The sequence below is a fragment of the Pelophylax lessonae genome (genome assembly GCF_965119305.1).
Source record: "Pelophylax lessonae genome assembly, chromosome: 2".
Classification (NCBI taxonomy): domain Eukaryota; kingdom Metazoa; phylum Chordata; class Amphibia; order Anura; family Ranidae; genus Pelophylax; species Pelophylax lessonae.
The window spans coordinates 652,530,514-652,548,639 of NC_138769.1; the positions used below are offsets into that span (position 1 = coordinate 652,530,514).

The window sequence follows — 18,126 nt, forward strand, 5'->3', positions numbered from 1 at the left end:
ACCCTAAAAAATTTTTTTTAGATAAAAATACCCCCATGACAGTCAGGGCTAGAGCATTTAAGCAACGATAGCCTCTGTCCCCTGTTTCACTTACCTTTTAGAATACTTACCTTGAAAATGTCTTGTCCAGAGCTGCCATCTCAGGTGTGGGCAGCTGAAGCCAGAGCGTCCTCTTCGGTGTCCTCTTCGGTGACGTCGGAGTCCCAGAATGCCCTGCACCGGCCCTGCTCATCACTTCCGGTACAGGTGCGTCATCCCTGCACAGCTTCTGGGCATGCAGGGAATGAAGCACCTGTTCCGGAAGTGACGAGCAGGGCCGGTGCAGGCGCATTGACTCCTGGAAGCGATGACACTCATCTCCCAGGAGTCAACGCAAGGAGTAAGTGACGGCGCGGGCCACGGCCGCAGAGGAAGGAAGAGGAAGGAAGATAAGTAAATTTTCTTTAAAAACAAGGTAAGTAAATTTAAAAAAAAAATAGATTATCCAATTCTTTTTTAGGTACATTAAAGCAAGCGGATGGTGCAAAGTTGATTTTGAGGGTGGAACTCCGCTTTAACATTATTTCATAAATAAGAACATTTGATCAGAAATCATTCTAATTAATGTAGAACTAAAGGTAATTATTTTTTTACATTTTGGATAGAGCAAGGGAGTGTTATAAACCCTTTGCATTTTATTTATTTATTTATTTTTGCCTTTGCTATTGTGTCCCCCAGAGTGTGTTGTTGGGGAGATTTCCCTTAACTTCCTGTCCCATGGCCAAAACAGGAAGTGAGAAGAAATCCCATAAAAGTGAGGGAGTCCCTGGTTGTCACCAGAACTAGTGTACCCATTGGAAGATTTCCCTTCATTCCTGTTCCTGTTCTGGGGACAACCCAAATTTTGAGAATTTCTTTTACTTCCACTTTTGGTGATAACAGAACAAATAGAAAAAATGAATCTCCCTGCACAGACAGCAAAAGAAGCCTGGCAGGTTTTCTAATCCCTCTCAACTCTATCTAAAATTAAAACTAAAATATTTTTTTCTTTTAGTTATATTTTAATTAAGCACGCTAATAGCGATAGCAGTGGCATTAGCTGTAAGAGGATGGGTAATTGGCCGAATGTCATGTGATGGTTAACTTTCCCTGTGTTTTTTCTTTTCTGAGCATGCCCAGTCTTGCAAATCTGCTGTCTGTCGGCCGAATTCTGTACTGACTGGCGAACAATCGGCCGCTCTGGTGTCGGCATACAAAAATTTTAATGCTTGCACGACAGATTCTTTTCGGCCGAAAGTGTGCTGTCGGCTGTCGGAAGCATCATACTAACAAGCCGAAAATCGGCCGATCGTTCGGCGGCCGAACATTTTCGGCCTACAATCTGCACGTGTGTACGGGCCTTATGGCTTCGTGCACACTGGTCGTTATCAGTAGAAAGCTGTAGCTGTAGAAGGAGTTTTTCAGCTTTTTTCAGTAGCGTTTTTTAGCTTTTTTCAGCTGTAGCTTTTTAGAAAAACTATACTCCCACAAAAGCTTATGGCTCAAAAACGTTGCAGAATAGCCACGTTTTTTTGGCGTTTTTAAGCTTTTATTAGAGTTAGAGCGTTTTTACAGCTGAAAAACTCCTCTGGAAACCCACTAGTTTTGGGGGTTTTTTCCAGCCAGAAAACGCCCCTGCCAAAAACTGCTAATTACAGCCTGTGTGTGCATGGACACATAGGATAACATGCTGGGGAGTTTACTGGCTGCAGAAAAAAACAACTGATGCCAAAAACAGCAGCTGTAAAAACGTCCAGTGTGCATGTGGCCTAATAGAACAGCACAGAACACAGCTGCTTGTATTTATCATTATATACAGAATGAAGTCTAGAGAAGCTCTGGTAACACAGGTAAAGAGCTGGAGGGATCCAAGACCCAAGGATGAAGCACCACCCCGCTGGATCCGTAGTACTCTCGTAGCAATCGTGGAGCTGCTTCCACAGTAGTTGGAGAAGCTGTGTGCTATGTTGCCCTGGCTTGGCTGCCCATATACTGGCTCTAATAGTGAAGGACCTCGCAGCTGCTGTCGATCGTTTGCCCAGCTACCTCTGCCCCATCAGTTGTGACCTCACTGAGTTGCCAAGGGAGGGAAGCAGAGAAATTCCCCCCCCCTTGGCTTGTCCAGGAATTGTGGGAAAAGGAGATAAAGGGGCCTATGCCTGCATCTGAGCATGGTGAATAAATGGGCTCTCTGCTATAGAGAATCTGGGTCCCAATATATTATTCTATATGTTATTCCCCACATCTTTCAGGAGCCATTTATATTCTGTGAGGACACAGATCGTCAGTACATTTACTGTACATAATAACAGATTACATTCACTTTTGCCTTCTGTTCTAAATGTGATCTGCAGAAGTCCTTTTACTGAAGAGAAAACGGAAAATTCCTATCATACTTACCGTAATTTTCCTTTCCTGGTGGTCTCCATGGCAGCCTACGTGTGGGTTAACCCCGCCTCCTCTCCAATGGTATAGGACCCCCCTCTATAAATTTCAGCTTGCAGGCACAGCCAGTGTTCCATATCTTAGCCGAATCCAAGACCAGAGGGTGGGAACTCCGGCTGCCATGGAGACCACCAGGAAAGGAAAATTACGGTAAGTATGATAGGAATTTTCCGTTTTCCTGGCAGTCTCCATGGCAGCCTACGTGTGGGAAATAACTAGCCCAAACCACACGGGTGGGATGTTTCAAATCAAATTTTACTTCAAATTATTAGCAGACAAAACAGTCAAGCCAAAATTAACTGAAGATAAGGAGGCTGGCTCCACACAATAATGTGTCATAAACGTATTTACAGAAGACCAGGAAGCTGCTCTGCAGACTACTTCTGGTGCAACATGATGTGAAGCCGCCCAGGACGTTGAGATGCTTCTCGTCGAGTGGGCTGTCACCGCCTCCGGAGGAGCCAAACCCTCTACACAGTAAGCTCGCTGAATGGCAGACACAATCCAGGCCGCAATGGACCTTGACGAGGCCCGTTTCCCTCTATTCTTGCCTGAGAAAAGGACGAAGAGATTATCCGATTGTCTGAAAGAAGACGTTGACTGGAGATATTCCATAACAGTTTTCCCTACATCCAAGGGATGAGGTTCATTATCCTCTGAAGAACGAAAGGTAGGAAGTACAATCTCCTAGTTCTCATGAAAAACCGATGATACCTTCGGATTGGAATTGAGCATCGGAATTAGGACTACTCGGTCCGGGAAGAACGTAAGAAAAGGTTCTTTATGACCAAGAGAACTGATCTCAGAAACTCTTTTAGCTGAAGTGATTGCTACTAAAAAGGCTGTTTTAATGGTAAGATCTCTAATGGAGTCCGACAAACTAGATCTTGAAAGGACGTTAAGGACAAGGGGAAGGTCCCATTTTGGGAACCTTGGCTTCCTCTGAGGTCTGAGTCTGACCGCACCTTTGAAGAATTGCTGTATGAGCATATGCTTGGCCCAGGAGAACCCTGAGAACACCGATAAGGCTGATATTTGCACCCTGAGAGTCCCAGCTGATAGGGACTTATCCAGACCTGCTTGAAGGAACTTCAGGACTTCTTGAACTCCGAAATTCAGGGAAGGATTTCCCTCCGGGTACGTAAATTCCAAGAATCTAGACCAGACTCTACAGTAAACTCTGTTCGTGCTAGGTCTCCTGGAGTTCATTAAAGTAGGGATTGCCCCAGGAGGGCATCCGAGTGACTCCAACCTCTCCCTCTCAAGAACCAGACCGTTAACCTGAGCAAGGCGGGGCAGGGGTGTAATGTTGTTCCCTGCGAGAGAAGGTCTGGTTTGATGGGCAGGGGAATCGGGCTCCGATAGCTGAGTTGCAGGAGAAGTGGGAACCAGGGCCTGTTCGGCCAGTGAGGGGCTACCATGACGATCTCCACATCTTCTGCTTGGAGTCTCTGAAGAAATCTGAGGATGATGGGAAATGGGGGAAAAGCATATGCCCTGCTGAATTCCCATCTGTCGGTCAGAGCATCCGTTCCGCATGCTTGGTGACACTTGCTGCGTGTGAAGTACCGGACTAGCTTGTGGTTGCATGGAGATGCAAACAGGTCTACTTCTGGTGAGACCCCTAGGGACAGAATCCACTTGAATGAGTCTATGTGGAGAGACCACTCGTTGTGATTCAACTGAACTCTGGAAAGGAAATCTGCCTGAACATTCTGTGGCCCCGGAATGTAGGCCGCTGAGATGTTGGACAGATGGGTTTGGGCCCATGTCATGATTGGGTCTACTTCCTGAAGAAGGGAGAGACTCCTGGTACCGCCCTGTCTTTTCACATAAGCCACTGCCGTGGTGTTGTCCATTCGAAGAAGTACGGATTTGCCTTCTATTAGATGATGGAAAGCTTGAAGAGCTAGAAAAGCCGCACGAAGCTCCAGGACGTTGGAAACCAGGGAGTGGGCTTGCGGAGGCCATTTCCCTTGAGCCACCTCTGTCATGCAATGGGCTCCCCAGCCAGAGTTGCTGGCGTCGGTTGTAATGATGACCCATGTGATGGGAACTAGAGAATGGCAATTGAGCAGGTTCTTGCGTTGGAGCCACCATAATAAGCTGCTCCTCATGCTGTGGGAAATAAAGATACGCTGATCGTGATCTTCCGGATTCCACTGCCGAAGGAAGCCCCTCTGAAAGGGCTGCATTCGCCACAGTGCCCACTTGACCATAGGGGCTGTCGAGACCATTGTGCCGATGATCTTGAGACACTGGGATGTCGTCAGGAAGGAGGATGAGAGGGCTGGAAGGATCCTCTCCCGAACCACCGGGATTTTCTCTAGAGGCAGAGAAAGTGTATTCTGAACGGTGTTGAATTGAGCCCCTAGATAGACCAGATGTTGAGAGGGCTCCAGATGACTTTTTTGAAGATTCAACAACCACCCGAACTCCATGAGAGTTGTAGTGACCAGGTCCCTGTGGAACAAAAGTTGATCCCGGTCTTGTGACAACAGTAGAAGATCGTCCAAGTAGTGATGTAGACGTACACCCTTTGTTCTGATTAGAGCCACCACAGCTAGAAGGACTTTGGAAAACACCCTTGGGGATGTGGACAGGCCAAAAGGAAGGCAGATGAACTGGAAGTGTTGATGTTCTACCGCGAAACGAAGGTACTTGTGGAAGTTTACTGCTATAGGCACATGGAAATACGCGTCTTTGAGATCTATTGACACTAGCCAGTCTCCTGGAAGTACTGCTTTCTGGATAGTAGATAAGGTTTCCATTTTGAACTTTTCATTCTTGATGAACCTGTTGAGATAGGTGAGATCTATCACAGGGCGCCAGGATCCATTCTTCTTCTGTACTAGAAAGAGGGGCGAATATACGCCTTGGAATCTTTCCTGCACGGGCACCGGAATTATTGCGCCCTGAGCTACCAAAGTGCTTACATAGTCGAGCAAAACACTTCTTTTCTCGTCCTGAGAAGGCAAGCGAGTGGGAATAAATCTGGACACGGGATCTGTTGAGAAAGTCCATGTGTGTCCTGTGGACACTGTCCTGATGGTCCAGAAGTCTGAGATTGAGGCCGCCCAGACACGCTGAAAGCGGAGCAGGCGTGCCCCCACCTGGCATGTCTGAACGGGCCCAATCTCAAAAGGACTTTGAGGTTTCTTGACCGGAAGGTGCTGAGTCTCTGACCGGCTTACGAGAGGATGCTTGGCTGCTCTTCCAATTTCTCCTGTAATCTCGCCCAGGCCTATATGAGCGGGCATCCTTTGATCGCTCTGCAAACTGCTTTCTTGGTTGCTGCTTCTTAGGGCCAAAGAGGCGCCTATCTTGGGGAAGGAGACCTGACTTTCCACCCGTCACTTTAGTAATTGCATTATCCAATTTGTTTCCAAATAAAGAGGAACCTTCAAAAGGGATTTTGCACCAAGCCTGTTTAGAGGCTGGGTCTGCCAGCCAGGGACGCAACCACAGGGCCCGTTTGGCTCTGACAGAAGCCAACATGGATCTGGATAAGAGACGTAACAGAAACACAGAAGCTAACTTCAGTTCCTGAACAGGAGAGTTCTCTACTGCATCTTCAGACACACTTCTTAATTTTAGTTCAACATCAGAAACCCAGGTTTCCATGGCCTTAGACATGGCTGCTAGTGCTAGCACAGGTTTACAAGCCGCACCGGCTGTGACATAAATTCTTTTCAAATCCAAGTCCATCTTCCTATCCAGAGGGTCTTTAAAGGACACCGCATTATCCAGCGGGAGTGTAACGTGTTTTGCCAGTCTGGAAACTGCAGCATCAACCAGAGGAGCTGATTCCAGGTGACTGACTTCTTCCGATCTAACAGGATACAACTTAGACAGTTTGGAGGATAAGGAGGTCTTGCTGTCCCCTTTACTCCACTCTTCTAGGATGACATCCTTCAATTCTGACAGGAGCGGAAAGTTTAGCCGCTCTTTCCCCAAATGCTTGAAAAACCTTCTCTGTTTTACTTGTGGGGTACTGGGATCTTCCCATTTCAGAGCCTCTTTGACTGCTCTTATGAGAGGTGCAACAAGGGCAAAATCAAAGCCCCCAGCTGCACCTTCCTCTTCTTACAAATCGCTCTCTGAGGATTTCCCGGAAGTGAAGCTTGGCTGAGAGGGACCTTGCTCTTCAGGAGCATCAGCAGGAGAGCTGGGAGTAGCAGATCCAGGTGTGGGACTAGCATTCCACTCTTTCATGGATTGCTGGACAATCCGTTTCACCAGGGATTCCAATCTCTGATCTTCAGACTCTCTTTCACCAGCTGCACGAGCGAAACAGGGCTCGCAAAGGGACTTGTCCTCCGGGACATGCGCCCCACAACCCCAACAGGCTCTCTGGGCCGTATGGCTACTGTGGCGGTGTGTGCGGTGTCTGGAGGAGGAATGTGAGCGTCTCCTCTCATGTCTGCTCCCTGATGGAGACTCATGGCGTCTCGACCTTGAAGATGATTCTCTTCGTGGCCTGACAGGGTCTCTTTCTTGACCAGACCTGGAGGAGCTGGGAGAAAGAGAAATCCAGGGAGACACAGGATTTAGCCATGAATCATGAGCCAGCATCCCTCCCTTCATATCCCTCTAAATGTACCAGCACTCACCTGTTGTGAGAGGGCTGGCCACAAGAGGGCGGTGAAGCAGGATCCATGTTTCAGGCAAAACCACAAACTCACTAGGAAGTAGAGCATACAAGGATCACTACAAAGCAATAAGGAACATTCAGGTGTTGTCCTAATATGCATCCAACCGCTCTCCCCCCCCCCCCCCCTGCATACCACAAAAAGGTATGCAGCATCCGGTCCCCACATACCTGGTAAACAAACGGACAAGGTACCGGGAAGACATCGCTATGCCCACAGTGCATTCCCAAATGCTCTGGAGCTGACAGGCGTTTAAATTTTCGCGCCAGGATGACGTCAGCGATGGCCGGCCGTGATCGCAAGTGCGCATGCGCGGACCAGGCCTCGCTTCCGATCGCGGCGAAGTGCGCATGTGCAGGCAGCGAGCGGAGCTCCATTACCATACAGCGCATGCGTCCGCCGGACTGAGCGGAGGGGGAGCAGGAAGGAGATGGCTGGAACGCATGGAGCGTTCCAGCCGCCATTGGGCCACCAGGGATAGCAAAGAAAGATAGTTTGGAGACAAACAAACATAACAAAAACACTGCCATGGAGGAGACAAATCTTCAGACCCTGTCAGGATATCCGTCGGCCATCCGAAGCACCGCACAGTTATCAGCCAAAGGGGATTTTGAAATGTCACTCACCCGCCCATGGCTGGGCCCTGGACATAGACACCGACTTTTCATTCTGAGGTAAGCCGACCAAATTCCAACAGGAAATAATCCAAATAGTTGGTCCTTGGAGGAGGACAAAAAAGGAACACTGGCTGTGCCTGCAAGCTGAAATTTATAGAGGGGGGTCCTATACCATTGGAGAGGAGGCGGGGTTAACCCACACGTAGGCTGCCATGGAGACTGCCAGGAAAGGGGTCTTTCACACAGGTGGCCGGTAAAACAGGTGGCGGAGCAGTGGTTTTATCATTCTCCTGAACCTAAAGCAGTAGTAAACCCCCCATAATAAGGCTTACCTGTAGACAAAATAAATATTTCCTAAACGTGCACCGTTTAGGAGATATTTACCCTGCATGCAGCCAGTCACATCACCGACGCATGCGCTCTAAAGGTCTGACACATCGTCAGTAACATCATCGTGGGCCTGGAGTGCCCAAACCCAGAAGAAAGACCGGGGGAAGATGTCAGCCCTCCCAGCGGTGATAGCGCACTGTGGGAGGGCTTCGTTCTAAGGTAAGTGATCCATAATGTGCTAGTATGCAATGCACATTATACAATTGCCTTACAGGTTTGTTTTTTGTTTTTTTACAGCCACGGTTTACAACTGCTTTTACAGTACAGCCTGACAGGGTTGTAAATATGGCACAGTCGAGGCCTGCAGAGTTTGACAGGCAGAATCCCCTGTTGAGATCAAAGGGGCCGCAATGCAAACCTCAAGCCAAACTCTTGTTCAACAATTGTAAAAAAACAAAAAACAGAAAAAACAGGTGCCATGAAGCAGTAGTAGTGCCTCCTGTGCTACTGTCAGCCGTTGCTATATCGCCTCCTAAAAGTGATCCATTACTGATCACTTTTCAGAGGGCAGCAAGGTTACCGCCTTTCAGAAAGAAGCCTAAGTGCCGGTTCACATTTGTGCGATCACAGAGATCGCATGTAATTCGAAGCGCACTGCTCCTAAAATCACATGCGATGTCTGTGCGGTGCAAATTTAGCCATACACTTTTTATGGCTGAATTCGCACCGCAATCGCACCTAACTCGCACAGGACCCTTTTTTTGGTCCGCAGCAGAATCGGATCGCATGGTGGTTCACACTTGTGCGATCCGATTCTGTGCGAACTTGCAGATCGCACTGCGATATGCGATCTGATCTGGGGCTGTCGTTACCTTTTAATTGACACCCCCAGCGTATCGCATATGGCAGTGTGAACAGCAAGGGGTGCGGATGCGATGCGGGAACATGCTGTATATTCGCAGCCTTCCCGCATCGCACAAATGTGAACCGGTGTCGTGTCGAGGAATGCCCTCCGTCGGATAATGCCCGGGTCGGACTGCGCATGCTCCGTAAGTGACGTCACCCTGTCAGAACAGCTGATCGGCTGGGGTTGGCGCGTGCGCAGTCCGTCGGGGGCACAATCCGACGAGAGACAGAGCGGGGAAGAATCTAATGTCAGATTCTGACTCGCTCTGTAGCGCGTGCGCAGTCCGTTGGGGGCATTTCTCGACGAGAGACAGAGCAGGGAAGAATCTAATGTCAGATTCTAACTCGCTCTGTACGATGATTACACATATGAAGATTCTAACTCGCTATATGTAACTATATATATATATATATATATATAAAACTATATATAGTATATATATATATATACTATACTATATATACTATATATATACTATATATAGTATATTATATATATTATAGTAGTATAGTATATTATAGTATATTATATAGTATATATATATATATATACTATACTCTGAAATACTACGATCAGTACTCATATGGGACACATTAAAGGGGCACCCTGAAATACTATGATCAGTACTCATATGGGACACATTAAAGGGGGCACTCTGAAATACTACGATCAGTACTCATATGGGACACATTAAAGGGGCACTCTGAAATACTACGATCAGTACTCATATGGGACACATTAAAGGGGCACTCTGAAATACTAAAGGGGCACGCCGACTGCAATAATAAAAGGGCACTCTGGAATACTAAAGGGGCACGCCAACTGCAATAATAAAGGGGCACTCTGACCGTGGGTCATAAAGGAGCTATGTGACTGGGACACATAACGGGGCACTCTGATACGGACACTGATGTAAAGGAGGACTCTAACGGGGACACTGGATGTAAAGGGGGACTCTGACGGGGACACTGATGTAAAGGGGGACTCTGACTGGGACACTGATATAAAGGGGGACTCTGATAGGGAAGCACTAGATGTAAAGGAGCACTCTAATGGGGACACTGATGTAAAGGAGGTCTCTGACAGGGACACACTGGATGTAAAGGAGGACTCTAACGGGGACACTGGATGTAAAGGGGGACTCTGACGGGGACACTGATGTAAAGGGGAACTCTGATGGGTCACTGATCTAAAGGGAGACTCTGGGACACTGATATAAAGGGGGACTCTGATAGGGAAGCACTGGATGTAAAGGAGCACTCTAATGGGGACACGGATGTAAAGGAGGACTCTGACAGGGACACACTGGATGTAAAGGAGGACTCTGACGGAGGCACAGACACAGGCCAAATTACGGCGGGGGGACATGAACTGCATGACGGCGGGGACACAGGGTGGATGACGGCAGGGACAGGGGCTGAATGACGGCGGGGACAGAGGCTGAATGACAGGGGGAAACAGGAAACATGATGAGGGACACACTGATGAGGCACAAATGAGGAGGCATTAATTGGCATGATTTAGACACAGATGGGCATGAGACACAGGTGGGCATAAATAGGGCAGAGATGGGCATGGATGAGGCAGAGATGGGCATGGATGAGGTAGGGGCGGTGCCCATCGGTGTGTACAGCGTGCGAAGAGAGAGCTAAACCAGACATGCAGCGTTCTGTTGACAAATGATCGTTCTGTCATTGGATGGAGCGATCACATGGTAAATGGCCCCTGTCGTTGGCCCTTTAACACAATCCGTGGGAAGCGCGATTCGGATGTCTCTGTACGCCCTCCCAGAATAGGCCGACCATGCTGTAGCCATCATTGGGCTATGCCCTGGTCGACAAGTAGTTAATCCCCATAGTCTTAGCTATCCGATATTACCCGTAAAGCGGGGCTTTGCATTACTTATGTTCTGCAATATTTGGCCAAACTCGATCACAATGCCAGTCTCTGTGAAAATTAGGCATTGCCCCCAAAAAATGTGTGTGGCTACTGGAGGTCCTCTAGTATAAGTTTGCCAAGTATGGTGCCCTGAACCCCCGTGGTTTGGGCTCTACATTTATAGAAGCTTGGCCTGCTATGTTAATCTATGGCAGAGTCTTAGTCTGGAAATTTGAGGGGCTACAGCTAGGACCCCAAATGAGTCCGGGGGCCATATTTGGCACAGAGGTAGGGGGGTCCTTCCTTTACCACCCCAAACATTTTGGGGTTTGTTAGCTCAAAATTTCCTGATCAACTTTTTCTAGGGCCCCATGAGAGTATGTGGCCCCCGGGCCATACGGCACAGCAGGGAGTGCTGGATACCATTGGACTATTCTGCGGTGGTGAGCTAAAGAGTCCAGAGATTCCTGCAGTACTCACCAATCCCCACTCCGCATTAGTGCCAGAGGGCCACACACTCCCAAGGGGCCCCCTAAAAAGCTGACCATAAAACTTCAGGCTAGCGACCTCAAAAATGTAGAGGTGGTAAAGGAAGACCTTCCCTACCTCTGGGCCTCTGGACTAATTTGGGGCCCGATCTGTGGCCCCTCAAATTCCTGATCGCGGCTGCACCATAGATTAACATAATGGGCCAGGCTAGCTTAAATGTAGGGCCCTGTGGTAGCCGAACCACGGTGCTCAGGGGCACCAAATTTGGCACATACATTTGTTTGGGGCCAATGCTTTATTTTCACAGGGACCTGCATTGGGGTAGACTTTAGCTCACCACCGCAGAATAGTCCAATGGTATCCAGCACTCCCTGCTGTGCCGTATGGCCCGGGGGCCACATACTCTCAAGGGGCCCTAGAAAAAGTTGATCAGGAAATTTTGAGCTAACAAACCCCAAAATGTTTGGGGTGGTAAAGGAAGGACCCCCCTACCTCTGTGCCAAATATGGCCCCCGGACTCATTTGGGGTCCTAGCTGTAGCCCCTCAAATTTCCAGACTAAGACTCTGCCATAGATTAACATAGCAGGCCAAGCTTCTATAAATGTAGAGCCCAAACCACGGGGGTTCAGGGCACCATACTTGGCAAACTTATACTTTTTTTTAATTAGACCTCCAGTAGCCACACACATTTTTTGGGGGCAATGCCTAATTTTCACAGAGACTGGCATTGTGATCGAGTTTGGCCAAATATTGCAGAACATAAGTAATGCAAAGCCCCGCTTTACGGGTAATATCGGATAGCTAAGACTATGGGGATTAACTACTTGTCGACCAGGGCATAGCCCAATGATGGCTACAGCATGGTCGGCCTATTCTGGGAGGGCGTACAGAGACATCCAAATCGCGCTTCCCACGGATTGTGTTAAAGGGCCAACGACAGGGGCCATTTACCATGTGATCGCTCCATCCAATGACAGAGCGATCATTTGTCAACAGAACGCTGCATGTCTGGTTTAGCTCTCTCTTCGCACGCTGTACACTCCGATGGGCACCGCCACTACCTCATCCATGCCCATCTCTGCCTCATCCATGCCCATCTCTGCCCTATTTATGCCCACCTGTGTCTCATGCCCATCTGTGTCTAAATCATGCCAATGAGTGCCTCCTCATTTGTGCCTCATCAGTGTGTCCCTCATCATGCAGCCTGTTTCCCCCTGTCATTCAGCCTCTGTCCCCGCCGTCATTCAGCCCCTGTCCCTGCTGTCATCCACCCTGTGTCCCCGCCGTCATACAGTTCATGTCCCCCCGCCGTAATTTGGCCTGTGTCTGTGCCTCCGTCAGAGTCCTCCTTTACATCCAGTGTGTCCCTGTCAGAGTCCTCCTTTACATCCGTGTCCCCATTAGAGTGCTCCTTTACATCCAGTGCTTCCCTATCAGAGTCCCCCTTTATATCAGTGTCCCAGAGTCTCCCTTTAGATCAGTGACCCATCAGAGTTCCCCTTTACATCAGTGTCCCCGTCAGAGTCCCCCTTTACATCCAGTGTCCCCGTTAGAGTCCTCCTTTACATCCAGTGTGTCCCTGTCAGAGTCCTCCTTTACATCCGTGTCCCCATTAGAGTGCTCCTTTACATCTAGTGCTTCCCTATCAGAGTCCCCCTTTATATCAGTGTCCCAGTCAGAGTCCCCCTTTACATCAGTGTCCCCGTCAGAGTTCCCCTTTACATCAGTGTCCCCGTCAGAGTACCCCTTTACATCCAGTGTCCCTGTTAGAGTCCTCCTTTACATCAGTGTCCCTATCAGAGTGCCCCGTTATGTGTCCCAGTCACATAGCTCCTTTATGACCCACGGTCAGAGTGCCCCTTTATTATTGCAGTTGGCGTGCCCCTTTAGTATTCCAGAGTGCCCTTTTATTATTGCAGTCGGCGTGCCCCTTTAGTATTTCAGAGTGCCCCTTTAATGTGTCCCATATGAGTACTGATCGTAGTATTTCAGAGTGCCCCTTTCATGTGTCCCATATGAGTACTGATCATAGTATTTCAGGGTGCCCCTTTAATGTGTCCCATATGAGTACTGATCGTAGTATTTCAGAGTGCCCCTTTAATATGTGCCATATGAGTACTGATCATAGTATTTCAGAGTGCCCCTTTAATGTGTGCCATATGAGTACTGATCATAGTATTTCAGAGTGCCCCTTTAATGTGTGCCATATGAGTACTGATCATAGTATTTCAGAGTGCCCCTTTAATGTGTGCCATATGAGTACTGATCGTAGTATTTCAGGGTGCCCCTTTAATGTGTGCCATATGAGTTATATATAGCTATATATATATATATATATATATATATATATATATATAGTTACTATATATATATCTATATATCTACATACTATATATATACTATATATATATATATATATATATATATATTATATATATATATACTATAATATACTATACTACTATAATATATATAATATACTATATATAGTATATATATAGTATATATAGTATAGTATATATATATATATATATATATATATATATATATATATATATATATATATATATATATATATATATATACTATATATAGTGTATATATATATATATATATATATATATATATACTATATATATATATAACTATATATAGTATATATATATATATATATATATAGTTACATATAGCGAGTTAGAATCTTCATATGTGTAATCATCGTACAGAGCGAGTTAGAATCTGACATTAGATTCTTCCCTGCTCTGTCTCTCGTCGAGAAATGCCCCCAACGGACTGCGCACGCGCTACAGAGCGAGTCAGAATCTGACATTAGATCCTTCCCCGCTCTGTCTCTCGTCAGGTTGTGCCCCCGACGGACTGCGCACACGCCAACCCCAGCCGATCAGCTGTTCTGACAGGGTGACGTCACTTACGGAGCATGCGCAGTCCGACCCGGGCATTATCCGACGGAGGGCATTCCTCGACACGACATCGGCACTAAAACTTCCAACTTGCAGGGGGAGTTTGTTTGTTTGTTTTTTGTTTTTTTAATACAACAATCTGAGCTAAGTCCCAGTTCACACTGAGGCGACCTGTGAGGCGACCTGGTCGCCTCACAGGTCGCCGTAGGTCGCCTCCCATACAGAAGCTATGGACCCGTTCTAATAGGAGTGACACAAGTCGCTCCGACTTAGAAAAAGGGTCCGGAGCTTCTTTGGGGCGACCCGGAGGCGACCGCCATAGACGAGGTCGCGGCGCGCTGCCGGTCGCCTCCCGAAGTCGGATCGCCCCTATGTGAACGGGGCCTTAGGCTGCCAGGAAGAACAAGCACCATAACATTTTAAAGGGGAATCATTTTTTTGACCTCTAGGAACGGTTCTAAACGCAAACGCCCGCTAAACGCCCGCTAAACGCGGGTACAAACGCGACCGAACGGACGTTTCAAACGTCCTAAAAATTCCAGCTTTCAAAGGGACTTTTAACAACGTCCCGTGTACATGGAGCCTAAGGCCCCTTTCACACGATGGGATCCACCTGTCAGTTTTTTAGGCTGGCCCGATCGGACAATCCATTGCCCTCTATGGAACAGCGGATGTAAACGTACATGTGTCCGTGTATACCCTCCAAAACATACGGATGGGGACGTTACCCATCTGTTGGATCGGATTGCAGTCGGGTGTAAACAGACAGGCAGTCTGTTTACACCTGACTGCCAATAGAGGACAGAGGCTGTTTCTGTGTCCTCTCTGTATAAGTGGAGCAGACACAGACCAGTCATCCACCTGCTCTGCAGGGATCAGTAGACAGATTGGCCGCTAAGCAGGTGGACTCCTGGCGGAGTCTACTCCATGTGAATGGGGCCTAAGTTTACCTCCCCGGAGTGGCATCCGAGATCCCAGGGTTCCTATGTGAATTCTGAAAGTCTGTCTTAGCATAAGTACACCCGTTCTCCTCCCATAAATTGCAAGACACTGGACAAAGGTTGGATGGGTTGGGGTTCCTATTCTTCCAACACATGGAATTCCTGTTGCCTCTGCTCATACTCGAAAGTCCTGTCACATTATACAGTATCTCTGATATCACCTGCCACTGTATGGCGCCCTCTAAGCAGAGTTGTATAAAGTACTCGAAACCCATACTTGAGTAAAAGTACAAGTGCTCGATCAAAAAGTGACTTGAGTAGAAGTACTAAAGTATTCAACATTTTTTGTACTTAAGTATTTTAATATACATGTCTTTTGGTTCATAGCTGCACCAGCTTTAGAAATACATGGGTATGCTCCCCCAAATTTTTTGCTTGAACTTAAGTATTGCAAGTAGTTTTTTTTTAAAATTTTGCTACTCAAGTACTGAAAGTAAAAGTACCAGTAGTTTTGAAAAAAAAATGCTACTCAAGTACTGAAAGTAAAAGTACAAGTACTGTGTTATGTAGTTATTAAAGAAAGAAGTCAAAAGTTTGAACATCATATTGTTTTTTATTATTTCAAATGCAGCTTTTATTTATACATACAGTAGCATTTTTTTTTCGTATGCGCTGATAATACACATGTTTTGAGCTTCATGAAACCTGCCATCTACTGTTCTGGCAGTGGTAATTTTTATAATAGTAACGAGTAACTATGCAGCTCAAAAAAAAATCGGAGTAGAAGTATTGAAATCATTGAAAAAAATGTAGTGAAGTAAAAGTGGAAGTAGGAGAAAAAAAATTTGACTCTAGGAAAGTACAGATACCGCCTTTCTGTACTTAAGTACATTAGTGAAGTAGTTCTACTTAGTTACTATACATCTCTGCCTCTAAGCTTGTTGTAGACCAAAAATTAGGCTTCAGCTAGATATGTCACATCCTCACAGGCTCTGCCTGCCAGATGCAGCTCTTTAATTATAAATATCACTACAGCAAATGATATGTTTTCACTGACAATATTTAAATGTGTGAAATGATGACCCTGTCATTTTGAAGACTGTATTTCTGTGTCTGCATTTTAGTAATCTGCACAATGCAACTGCAGGCTCGTTTGCAGCGGCATTTGCCTCTCTGGCCCTTTGTCCCACAGAGCTGGTCAAGTGTCGTCTTCAGGCCATGCATGAAATGAAGCTGTCCGGCAAGATTATAGAGGGGCAGAAGTAAGTCAGACCTAGTAAATATATAGTTACTTCATGTGCATGTACCTTCTTTTTTATACCTGTAATGGTGGCCATACAATGTAGCAATTTGTAATCGGTTTAGATCAGTGTTTCTCAACTCCGGTCCTTAGGGCACACTAACAGGCCAGGTTTGCAAGAAAACTGAAATACATCACAGGTAATATTATTTGCTGCTCAATGATTGCAGTACTCTAGTCTGCATCTCCCCAAGGTAATACTTAAAATCTGGCCTGTTAGTGTGCCCTAAAGACCGGAGTTGAGAAACACTGCAAAAAAGCTCTATTATTGATTCACATTTTGAGCGATACATCACACAAGGTATTGTTCTGTATATTGCAATCAACTGAAAATATTGCATAAAAAGGTGACCTATCAATTTATAAATGTAAACAATCTATTATAACCAAACATAGAATTTAATTGTGCTACAATCAGTTTTCTGACACACATGCAAATATTTGTTCGATTGATCCACTGTGATCACCAAAATTCCATCATGACCAATGGACTTGAGTTGAAATTTATTGAGAGCACACTAAATCGAATAACAGGTCTTTGGCTTATGATCTTTCATTGGCTCAGTTAATTTATATTAAATGATCCTTTGTATGGTAATTTAGATACATGTGCACTCACCATAAGGCCAGTATCACAAGAATATATACTATATACACTGCTCAGAAAAATTATAAGAACACTTTTTAATCAGAGTATAGCATCAAGTCAATTAATATTGATCTGGTCAGTTAAGTAGCAGAGTTGTTAATCAGTTTCAGCTGCTTTTATGTTAATAAAATTAACAACAGGTGCACCAGATGGGCAACAATGAGACAACCTCTAAAACAGGAATGGTTATCCTTTCTGACTGTTTTTCACTAGTTTTGCATTTGGGTAGGGTCAGTGTCACCACTGGTAGCATGAGGCGATACCTGGACCCTATAGAGGTTGCACAGGCAGTCCAGCTCCTCCAGAATGGCACATCCATACATGCCATTGCCAGAAGGTTTGCTGTGTCTCCCAGCCCAGTCTCAAGAGCATGAAGGAGATGCCAGAAGACAGGCAGTTACTCTAGGAGAGCTGGACAGGGCCGAAGAAGGTCCTTAACCCATCAGCAGGACCTGTATCTGCTCCTTTGTGCAAGGAGGAACAGGATGAGCACTGCCAGAGCCCTACAAAACTACCTCCAGCAGGCCACTGGTGTGAATGTCTCTGACCAAACAATCAAAAAACAGACTTCATGAGGGTGACTTGAGGGCCTGACGTCCTCTAGTGGGCCCTATGCTTACTGCCTGGCACCCTGGAGCTAGATTGGCATTTGCCATTGAACACCAGAATTGGCAGGTGCCTCACTGGCGCCCTGTGCTTTTCACAGATGAGAGCAGGTTCACCCTGAGCACATGTGACATATGTGAAAGAGTCTGGAGAAGCCATGGAGAACATTATGCTGCCTGTAACATCATTCAGCATGGCCAGTTTGGTGGTAGGTCAGTGATGGTCTGGGGAGGCATATCCATGGAGAGACGCACAGACCTCTATAGGCTAGACAATGGCACCCTGACTGTCATTAGGTATCGAGATGAAATCCTTGGACCCATAGTCAGACCCTACGCTGGTGCAGTGGGTCCTGGGTTCCTCCTGGTTCAC

The 18,126-nt window shown here is 46.6% G+C and overlaps 1 protein-coding gene across 2 annotated transcripts in view; it reads left to right on the forward strand.

Annotated features, from left to right (window-relative positions):
- Window positions 1–18,126, forward strand: part of SLC25A15 (solute carrier family 25 member 15) — a 66,538-nt gene that overhangs the window by 30,777 nt on the left and 17,635 nt on the right. For both annotated transcript variants that reach the window (XM_082244822.1, XM_082244821.1), the window contains exon 4: window positions 16,324–16,461. In XM_082244822.1, the coding sequence (XP_082100948.1) occupies window positions 16,324–16,461 (138 nt within the window). The remainder of the gene's footprint in view (window positions 1–16,323; window positions 16,462–18,126) is intronic.